Here is an 11,427-nt window from a genome sequence, read left to right as displayed (position 1 = left end):
ACATCCTTTGTATGTCAATACTTCAATTAAAAAAAATGATTGAACATCTTTTGTTTCTTGGCCATTCAAGTTTTCCCGTTTTGCCTTTTGAGAATGCCTGATTCATATGCTTTACTCATTTGTCTATTACACATATTGACAATTTCTTTCTTTCAGGTCTTTCAACTTCATGGTGCTTTTTTTTTTTAAATATAAAGTCTAGCTTTATTTTAAAAAAGATTTTACAAATCTGTCAACTTCAAGCATACATAGGTGAATTATTCATATCTTCCATCATATGAGGCTTAAAGTTTTAATCCCTCTCAGAAAAACATAAGTAAAAAATAAATTTTTCACAAATATTTATGCAGTATATTACTCAGGTTAGTTTTGAAATTTTCTCTTTATAAATACTTTAACACAGCTGCTAGTTAAGTATTCCTGTTGTGCAGCTACACGTGGCTATAATTTTACAAGTCTGCTTTACTTGTGCTAATTCCCTGATTTGGCTCCAAGGTCCAAATCTTATATAGGAGAAAGAAAGGTTAACAGGGCTGCCAGAAAAGCCCACTGAATGCATCCTGTAGTGCTCCTTGACAAGTGTAAAGGAGGGCAGAGGGCATCAAGAGTCAGGAAAGAGGACTAATAACATTTAACCTAACTGCCTGTGTGCTTTGTTCTCAGCATGGGCCATCCAGTTTTGAATAAACAACCCGAGGCTAAGCTTAGAAATGCGCCTGCTTTAAGTTAGATAACTAGAAGTGGGCAGCAGCCTGGGGACATGATCCGTGATAAGTCACATAGACATGCTTGGGTAAGCAATAGATAACAATTGAAGCGGTCCAGCAGCTGGAGTGTTTCCTGAAAGAATACAATATAGAATGTGTTTTAAAATTATTGGTTGTAGAAATGCGCGGGCTTCAGTGTAACGCTGTGAAAATCCTATATAAGCAATACCTAAAGTTGCCTGGGGGTTGGCAGCTCGGAATCGGCCTGCGTGTCAGGGGAGGTGCTGTCGACCCCAGCTTGCTGGCTGAATAAAGACTTTGCCTGTATTTACATCTCTATGCCTGTGTAGTTTGTTCTCTGGAGAAGCCTTGGAAGCCCGGAACCTAACATTTGGGGGCTCGTCCGGGATATGAGCGGCTTCCCTGAGAACAAAGGACAGCTGGAGGCAAGGTCTAATTGTCCAGACGGGGCAGTGTAATTCGAGGGTTGCCCCCTCGTGTCTGCATAAATCCATTATAAAGCGGGAGTCGCCATCCTGTGTATGGTCTCGGGTTAGTGGTCCCGAGTGAGGAAGTCCGGGTTGGTAGTCCCGGCCCCCAGGTTAGCGACCCTGGGTGAAGCCCAGGTAACCAATCCTGGCCCTAAGGTCCGAGTGATTCGGCCTTAGGAAGGCAAGTCCGATTGGCAGAAAACTGGCGCCCAAGGAGGAAAAGATCGAGCTCGTCACCCTGCGGCAGTCCGAGTGGACGCCCTTCGGGAGAATTATGAGAGTTTTTGAGGATCCTGAAAGTGGTGAGTGTGGTGTGCACCAGAGTGGGAGAAGGAACGGTCCGAACGAGTGCGATCAGATGTGGTGTGTGTGCTTGGTGTCATCATTGATTGTTTTACTGTGTTTTGGTTTTGGTTAATATTTCTTTTTGCACTTCTCATTTTAAGTTTCCTTGTTCTAAAGTTCTCCTGCTCTCTCCGTTCCTCCTTTCTGCCACTACATCATTCCCTGCGGGCACGGGTCGGGCAATTAAAAGCCATTAGGATGCCCGCCGCTAGAAGACTCCCGTGACAGGATAAGGGGGTCACAGCCACGAATCCCAGATAAATTCGCGTCCCCAGCAGAAAAAAAAACTGCAACGACAGGCAGTCGTTCACAAGCACATACAACAGTCATTTTGTTTGAAGTGGCATCTTCATCCTTCGCCTTTGTCTCCCTCATAGTCTTTTTCCTTCTTCTTTCTCATCATGGGTCAGACTCAGGCTATTCCTAAGAGTCTGATCCTCTCTCATTTCCCCAAAGTCAAGGAACAGGCCTTAAGTATGAGCCTTGGCATCAAGAAGGGTAAGCTCGACACCTTTTCCTCAGTCGAGTGGCCTTCCTTTGGAGTAAGCTGGCCGGCCCAGGGGTCTCTTTCTTTGGACCTTATTGGCAAGATCAAAGCCATTATCTCCCAGCCAGGTCCTGAGGGCCACCCTGACCAACTTCCCTATATTCTTGTCTGGGAAAATTTGGCTGAGAATCCCCCTTCCTGGTTGGAGCCCTTTTTGGTGGAGAAACCTCATACTGACCCACAAAAGACCACCGTCCTAGTTGCCCAGGAAAAATTAAAGCCCTCTGATCGCAGGGCCAGAAATCCTGTGCGCCCAAGTGCGCCGCCTGTCCTCCCCAACAGTTCTCCTCTTTACCCCCTCCCGCCGATTGAGCAGCCACCCCCTTATGTAGAGGAGAGGGGTGAAGCTGCCGGGGAAATAGAAAATGCAGCTAGGGAACCTAGCGAGAACCAGGCGGCTGCAGCTTCCCCAGACTCTTCAGCAGAGGGAGACGGGAGGCCGGAAAGAGCTTCCTCACACTCCCCCGCCCTGGCCCCACGCTGGGCGCCAGGTAGAACTGGAGGAATGCAGCTAAGGTCTCGAGGGGCCAGGGAACAAGAAGGGGAGGCTCCCTCCTCCACCTCAGAAGGAGCAGTGCCGGTTCTGCCTGTGCGTGCCATCGGTACCGGCATTGCTCAGCAATATCAATATTGGCCCTTTTCATCTAGTGACCTTTATAATTGGAGGACTCAGAATCCTCCCTTCTCAGAGGACCCCAAGTGTCTTATAGGTTTAGTGGAGTCCATTATGTTTACCCATCGTCCCACATGGGACGACTGCCAGCAATTACTCCGCACTCTCTTCACAACGGAAGAACGAGAGCATATCCTCAATGAAGCCAGGAAAAATGTCCTTGGAGAAAATGGAAGACCCACTACCCTCCAGCCCATCATCGACGAGGCGTTCCCACTTACGCGCCCAGATTGGGACTTCGGAACTGCAGAAGGTAGGGAGCGTCTCCAGGTCTACCACCAGACTCTGATGACCGGTCTCTGGGCAGCCGCCAGACGGCCCACTAACTTGGCTAAGGTAAAAACTATTGTTCAGGGGGAAATGGAAAGCCCAGCCGCGTATCTGGAAAGGCTGTTTGATGCTTACCGGCAGTATACTCCCATAAACCCAGAAGCAGAGGAACATAGGTCAGCTGTAGTCCTCTCATTTATCAACCAGGCAGCCCCCGATATCTGGAGAAAACTCCACAAGCGGGAGGACCTAGGGGAGATCTCTATTAGGGAACTGCTGCAGCAGGCAGAGAAAGTCTTCAATGCTAGAGAAACTCCGGAAGATAGAGAAGAAAGGCTGAGGAAAGAGAAATGGGTAATGCAGGAGAAAAATAGGAAGGAAGACAGAGAATTTCAGAAAAGGGAGAACAAGAAGCAGAGGGAGGAGATGGCCAGGATATTCCTGGCCGGGGTGAAGGAGGGCCCTAGGCCACCTCGAGGAACAGGACCCCGTCAATCCCGACTAGGACAAGATCAGTGCGCCCTGTGTAAGAGATATGGACATTGGAAGAGGGAGTGCCCCCAAAGGAGGGAACAAGGGAGAGGGAACCCTGTTAAGACCCTGAACCTAGGAGAGGAGGATTGACAGGGACGGGGCTCAGCACCCTGTGTGTGGAAGGGGCTCCCATTGGGTTTATGGTAGATACTGGGGCACAGTATTCAGTTCTCAACCAGGCCCATGGCCCCCTAAACCTAGGACGCACAAGTATAGTCCAGGGTGCGACAGGGTTCAGGATATGTGCCTGAACTACTAACAGAAAAGTGGACCTAGGAAGGCATCAGGTCTCTCACTCATTCCTGGTCGTACCTGAGAGCCCTGCACCATTGATGGGCAGAGATTTATTAACCAAGGTCGGGGCTCGCATTCATTTTGAACCCGAAGGGATAAAAATCATGGACAAAGAAAGGCAGCCCCTACAACTGGCGCATGTGCTAACTCTGTCCCTGGCCGACGAACATCGTCTGTTTCAGGCGGATCAAGAAAAGGGGGGCCAGGGAGAGATGGACTCTTGGGTACAGAAGTTCCCTTCCGCATGGGCCGAGACCGGAGGAATTGGTCTCGCCAAACACCTATCCCCGGTCGTTGTTCAACTCAAAGCTGCAGCTCTACCCATCCGGGTCCGGCAATATCCAATGCCAGAAGAGGCTAGGAAAGGGACAGCACCCCATATCCATAGACTGTTAGAGACAGGAATCCTTAAGACCTGCCAATCTGCATGGAATACGCCTCTGCGTCCAGTGAGGAAGCCTGGCAGTAAAGATTATAGGCCCGTTCAAGACTTGCGGAAAGTCAATGAGAGGGTGGAAGACATCCATCCTACAGTGCCTAACCCTTACACCTTACTCAGCCACCTGCCACCCATGCATGTGTGGTATACTACTCTGGACCTGAAAGATGCCTTCTTTAGTATTCCACTCTCTGAAGTTAGTCAGCCTTTGTTTGCCCTTGAGTGGCAAGAGCCAGGGAGAGGAAGAAAAGGGCAGCTTACCTGGACTAGACTGCCTCAGGGCTTCAAGAACTCTCCCACCTTATTCAATGAAGCCCTAAGCCAGGACTTGGAGCCCTTTCGCAGGAGCCACCCCCACGTGACGTTGTTGCAGTATGTAGATGACCTGTTGTTGGCCACAGAAACCCGTAAAGAGTGCGAAGAAGCCACGGAGAACTTGCTGGCTGAACTAGGCGAACTGGGATATCGGGCCAGCACCAAGAAAGCCCACATCTGCCAGAGGTCAGTAGTCTACTTGGGGTACAAAATATCTAATGGGGCCAGGTGGCTAACACAGGCCATGAAGCAAACTGTCCTGGCTATCCCCGTCCCTTCCTCACCCGGGGGAGTGAGAGAATTTCTTGGCTCAGCCGGGTTTTGCAGGCTCTGGATTCCAGGGTATGCAGAAATAGCCCGACCGCTATATGAAGCAACCAAAGAAGGGCCGGGCTGGCAATGGACGCAGGAACAACAAGAGGTGTTTGACAGATTAAAAGTAGCTCTCCTCCGGGCCCCCGCCTATCTCTGCCAGACCCAGAAAAACCCTTTATCCTGTTTGTAGATGAAAAGAAGGGAGTGGCTAAAGGAGTTCTGGCTCAGCAGCTGGGCCCGTGGAAGAAACCTGTGGCTTATTTGTCCAAGCGGCTAGACCCAGTGGCCTCTGGGTGGCCACCTTGTCTGCGTATCCTAGCAGCCATCGCTCTACTGGTAAAAGAGGCAGACAAGCTGGCTTTTGGCCAAAATCTGAGAATAACAGCCCCACATACCGTGGAGGGGATCCTCAAGCATCCTCCGGGAAAATGGATGACGAACGAAGACTCACCCACTATCAAGGGCTCCTACTAGATTCTCCCCGAATCGCCTTCTCTGACCCGGTAACCCTAAATCCTGCCACCCTTCTGCTGGATCCAGATCTGATGACCCCTATAAATGACTGTAGAGATATCCTTTCCGAAATTATCCAGGTGCGAGCAGACCTGAAAGACACCCCGTTACTGAACTGTGAGCTAAATTGGTATATGGATGGGAGCAGCTTTGTGCAGAAGGGGGTCAGGAGAGCAGGAGCAGCAGTAGTAACCCATGATCGGGAAGTTGTCTGGAGCGCAGCTCTGCCCCCTCGCACCTCAGCACAGAAGGCGGAACTTATTGCTCTCGCTGAGGCCCTGGAAAGAGCAGGAGGCAAGCGGCCAACATTTACACAGATAGCAGATATGCCTTTGGCACTGTCCATGTCCACGGTGCCATCTACCGAGAAAGAGGATTCCGTTCTGCAGAAGGGAAGGGACTGAGGAATCTGCAAGAAGTCCAAAGACTACTAGCTGCTGTCGAAAAACCCAAAGCAGTAGCAGTTATACATGTACCGGGCCACCAATCAAAGAAGACACCTGAGGCCGTCGGCAACAGCCATGCTGATGCAGAAGCTAAAAGGGCAGCCCTCTCGGACTCCCTTGTACTTGCAGCCCTCGAAATACCCATACCTGAACTGCCCGCCTTGCTACCCAAACCTGAGTATTCCCCCCAGGATCTTGAGTGGATTAAGAAACAAGTCTCGGGGAAAGTGCTTAGGGAGGGAAACTGGAGTAGGGACCAAGAAGGTAGGTTGATCCTGCCTGAAGAATTGGGGCAGTACATGCTTGCTAATCTGCACAAGTCCACCCATCTAGGCTGGAAAAAGCTGCTCAGCCTTTTCCAGTCTGCGCAGTTGGTGTTTCCCCACCAGAATGAGGCAGCTCGTCAGATCACGAATGAATGCAGTAGCTGTGCAAGGCTAAGACTAGCCCCAAGAGGGCTGCACCCGGCCGGTACCCGGGAAAGGGGGAGGGCTCCAGGGAGGAGTTGGGAAATAGACTTCACCGAAATAAAACCAGGAAAGTATGGATACAAGCATTTGCTGGTTATGGTAGATACTTTCTCTGAGTGGGTGGAGGCCTTTCCAACCAAGCATGAGACTAGCCAGGTAGTAGCAAAAAGATTAATTGAGGAAATCATCCCCAGATATGGGGTCCCTGAAGCAATAGGTTCCGATAACGGCCCGGCTTTCGTTAGCAAAGTCCTGCAAGGACTAGCCCTAGCTTTAGGAGTAGATTGGAAGTTACATTGTGCTTATAACCCACAAAGCTCTGGGCACGTAGAAAGAATGAATCGGACCCTGAAGGAGACGCTTTCTAAATTGGTATTGGAGACTGGCGGGGACTGGGTGACCCTCCTTCCCTTAGCCATCTTCCGTGCTCGAAACTCCCCCTATGTACATAGTTTAACTCCATTTGAGATAATGTACGGGGCTCCTCCACCCATAATCCGGCGAGTGCAGCTTCCCGGTGTAGAGGACCCATCCCCTGACTACCTGAAGGTGTTGCAAGCTCTTGCTAGAGTGCAGCAGGAAATATGGCCCCTGATCAGAGCGTATTAAGAGGGTGGGAAAATTCCGAGCCCGGAACATGGCATAGTCCCAGGGGATATGGTGTGGGTCAAGAGACACCAAGTGAAGACTCTTGAGCCCAGGTGGAAAGGACCTTACGTTGTATTGTTTACCACCCCCACTGCTCTCAAGGTTGATGGTATCGCTCCTTGGGTGCACCACACCCACGTTCAGAAGATCCTGCCTCATCAGGATCCAGGGGCCCTCAAGGAGGAGTGGAAGGTGCAGCAGCATCCTGCGAATCCCCTGAAACTATACCTAAGCCGAAGATGAAGGGGATCCTGCTGATAAGTGCCTTAGTATGGACCTTAAAGGGAACCACATCTGTGACCAGCCCCCCCCCCTCCGTCATGGGGCCTGACCTGGGTACTGGTCAACGGTGCAACTGGGGAAGTCATCAGTACCACAGAACACAGTGCGCCACTCGGAACCTGGTGGCCTGACCTGTTTTTCTGGCTTTGACAGATCAACCAAGGTTACCGGACCCTTTGGGTAATCGCCCCTTCAGCTGGCACCCAGGCCCAGGGATTTTATGCCTGCCCAAAAGCAGGTAAAGGAGAATCATGTGGGTGGGGGCCCTTCTGGTGTGCCAAATTGACCTGTGTAACCTCGAATGATGGGGGTCAGAAATGGCCGGTTACAAAAGGGGATGCTGTCAAATTTTCTTATGTCAACCAGGGCCTCCCACATCACGTGCAAAGGGACAGGGCTTGTGACGGGGACCGGGATTGGGTACGAATTCAATTCACTGAGATGGGCAAGAGGATAAGAGGGCTAACATGGGGGATAAAGTACTATAAATCTTGGGGACATGAGGAAGAAGGCTCAACCCTCACCATTAAATTAACCGTGTTACCTCCCACGGCCGCCGTAGGTCCCAACCCGGTTATAAATCCCCAGAAACCTTCAATCCAAGATAAGGGCCTGAGCAAAAAGGATGAGAAAATGCCGACCAGGACGCTTGCTCCAGAACCCACGAGAGGACTGGGTCCATCGACCTCTGGGTTATGGGCCCAGCACACTCCCTCCGGGTTAGATAATCCCATGTGGGAAATGGTGCAGGCAGTAGTAGAGACTCTTAACCACACCACTTCCTCCCTCACTGATCCCTGTTGGCTATGCTACCTAGGTTCACCCCCCTTCTACGAGGCAATCGGGATAAATGGCTCCTACACTATCAGCAACTCCTATCCCACCTACTGGGACGGGAGACCATGGAGACTTACAATCGCTTAAGTCTCTATTGCTGGTACATGTGTAGGCACAGTCCCGACGGCCCAGAGCCAGTTATGCTCCTCCTATAATAGCACCCCGTGGGAGCAAGGAAAGTGGATTATACCCTCCTCGGGTTGGTGGCTCTGTTCAAAGACAGGCCTCACCCCGGCCCTATCCACCTCTGTGTTCAATACTAATAATGAGTTTTGTGTGCTGGTGGCCATTCTACCTCGCCATCATGACTCTCTCCTTTCTTATTGGGAAGAAAGGCCGAATCCCCACCGGAGCAAGAGGGAAGCTGTTACTGCCCTGACCATTGGGATCCTCGTCTCCCTAGGGATAGCAGGGGCAGGCACTGGAGTCGCAGCCCTCGTGACACGGGAAAAAGGGCTCACAACCCTGAGGCTGGCAGTCAACAGGGACCTAGAACAGCTCCGACAGTCAGTATCAAACCTGGAGCAATCCCTCACCTCCTTGGCAGAGGTGGTCCTACAGAACCGAAGAGGCCTGGACCTCTTGTTCTTAAAAGAAGGTGGGCTATGCGCAGCCCTAAAAGAAGAATGCTGTTTCTATGTAGATAAGACAGGTGCAGTTAGAGATTCCTTAGCCAAACTGAAAAAAGAACTTGACAGGCGGCGTAAAGAATATGAAAGCAGCAGCAGCGAAGGCTGGTTTGAATCTTGGTTTAAGCACAAGCCATGGTTTTCTACCCTCCTCTCGGCCGTTGCAGGGCCACTGGTCATCCTGCTGCTTTTGCTTACCATCGGCCCGTGTATAATAAATAGGCTGCTTAAGTTTGTGCAAGAGAAGTTTGACACCGTCCAACTCCTAGTCCTTTGCCAAAAATATCAGGCCCTAGATACCACTGCGGAAGATTCCTTAGTCTGATCAAGAAAAGGGGGGAGATGTAAAGGAGGGCAGAGGGCATCAAGAGTCAGGAAAGAGGACTAATAAGATTTAACCTAACTGCCTGTGTGCTTTGTTCTCAGCATGGGCCATCCAGTTTTGAATAAACAACCCGAGGCTAAGCTTAGAAATGCGCCTGCTTTAAGTTAGGTAACTAGAAGTGGGCAGCAGCCTGGGGACATGATCCGTGATAAGTCACATAGACATGCTTGGGTAAGCAATAGATAACAATTGAAGCGGTCAAGCAGCTGGAGTGTTTCCTGAAAGATTACAATATAGAATGTGTTTTAAAATTATTGGTTGTAGAAATGCGCGGGCTTCGGTGTAACGCTGTGAAAATCCTATATAAGCAATACCTAAAGTTGCCTGGGGGTTGACAGCTCGGACTCGGCCTGCGTGTCAGGGGAGGTGCTGTCAACCCCAGCTTGCTGGCTGAATAAAGACTTTGCCTGTATTTACATCTCTATGCCTGTGTATTTTGTTCTCTGGAGAAGCCTCGGAAGCCCGGACCCTAACACAAGCAAGAGAAGAAGTATAGCCTCCAGCAAGGTCCTGTGGAGAGGCAGCTCTGACAGGATTTAAATACACAAGTCTTCCTAGCATCTCAAACTCAAGAACGTGTGGTCCATATGTCTCTATTTGCAGTGGTTGGTATTCATACAGTGTTTCTTCTAGTTTTTGAATAGGTGCCAATGAAATATGCTGACTCATTTTGATGCCTGTGGGAAACGTCACTGGTTTTATAGGTTTAGGTTTCTCAAGCTGCATTTCCAATTGAGTAGATCTGTCTTTATTTTGAGCCAAAAGCAGAGCAACAGGGAGATCAGAACTCTCCAGTCCATCTAAAAATGCCTGCTTATTCTTCCTTTTTAGAATCTGCTGCAGCTGTTCTTTTTTTTTGCATAAATAGACTTCTTTGTTCATTTTCTTGTCTTTCTATCTCTAAAGCTTCTTCCAACTCTTCCTGTTCCCGAGTCAGCTTAAACTTGTTTTTCTGAATGACATCTTTGTGTTCCTTTTGGTATATCTCTGTTTTCTTTTTGGTGTTATCCAAATTCACATCGTTGGTCAAGTTGAAAACAATTTCTTCCACTTCCTCCAGGAAATCATTATATTCTCTCAAACTAGGAAAGTCTTCTTCTCTTTTATTGTATATCTTTAGCACTTTTTTCCAAATCTCAACTTCCTTTTCAACAGTAGGATCTTCAAAAAGTTGTACCCTGAAGTTGCTCTTTCTGAGTGGAGTGCCACACTCAGAACAGATTCTGGCTCCTCTCACAAAGAGTAAATCCACACAACTTTCACAACTTACCCACCAGCCCTGTCCGTCTGCCCACTTCTCCCTGCCCCCACCTCTCTCCACGACCCGAGGAAGAGGGTCAGCGGCGGCGAGGGGTGGAGGAACTCTATGGTGCTTTTGATAAGAATGAAGTTTTAAGGTTAGGGGTGTTAGGGTCTGGAGTCGACCACCTCTCAAATAGACAGAAGACACTCACGATAATGCAAGTCACACAGCGAGGTTTATTTCCAGCTAGCTGGGGTCCAAGTATGTGCCCGACGCAGCGGGTTTCAACAAGGACCCGAGCACTCAAAGCTAAGGGTTTATATAGCATTTTCAAAGCACTTAACTCACAGTAATTTTCCACAGTTACATATTATTTTTAGCAAGAGCAAGATAAGACCACTCCTCAATTAGACAGAGTGGTATTGCAAGATAAGCTGACCAGGGCCGCAACTGCCCACAACCCGGTGTGCTTGATTAATTTGTTCTTCAAAACTTCTTTATCAAGCCTTACCCAGTTCCTCCTTTCCTGGGTCATGCACTCAGAAAATGGATTTTCGGCCCTTAAGATGGCCATTCTCATGCTAACTCATTCTTACATTCCCCCCTTTTTTTTGTTGTTACAATGAGGAATCTTGCTCATTGGTAGGGTAGTAGTAGAGGCTTTCAGGAGGGGGCAACTTTTCCTATTGTTGTCTCATGAACAGGAGTTGGATGGTATTAACACGGTCTTTTACAAAATTAATAAGCTTGTCTCAACCTAGTTTTGTTGTGCTTCTCTTTTTCTTTCTCTTACTTTAGCCATGGATTCTTTTACTACTCTTGTATGATCAGCTTCTATTTTGGAGTACGACTTTGGATACGGAGGTGAGAGATTTTTCGAGAACCTGAAAAAAACTTAAGGGTGTGGACTTGTTAAGTGGTCTCTGAATATTAAAATTAACTTAACATAAAGAATTTTCTGCCTTGATTTCTCTCCGGGACACTGGTGCCTGGGTCCAGGAGCATATCAAAAGGCTGCTTACCCAGCCCCCAAGATGGGCCGAG

General features: G+C 49.2%; 1 protein-coding gene across 1 annotated transcript; it reads right to left on the bottom strand.

Moving 5' to 3' along the window:
* Nucleotides 1-524: 524 nt before the first annotated feature.
* On the bottom strand, nt 525-10,963 carry LOC108402115 (CDK-activating kinase assembly factor MAT1-like). The gene is given in 5 exon segments (XM_073240040.1): nt 525-571; nt 8,095-8,098; nt 9,615-9,995; nt 9,997-10,512; nt 10,895-10,963. Coding segments are annotated over 5 exon segments (1,017 nt in total).
* Between the last annotated feature and the right edge of the window lie 464 nt (nt 10,964-11,427).

Source organism: Manis javanica, chromosome 7 (assembly GCF_040802235.1).
Source record: "Manis javanica isolate MJ-LG chromosome 7, MJ_LKY, whole genome shotgun sequence".
Classification (NCBI taxonomy): Eukaryota; Metazoa; Chordata; class Mammalia; order Pholidota; family Manidae; genus Manis; species Manis javanica.
The sequence above is the reverse complement of the archived record's forward strand: the minus strand, read 5'-3'. Positions and strand labels throughout refer to the sequence as shown.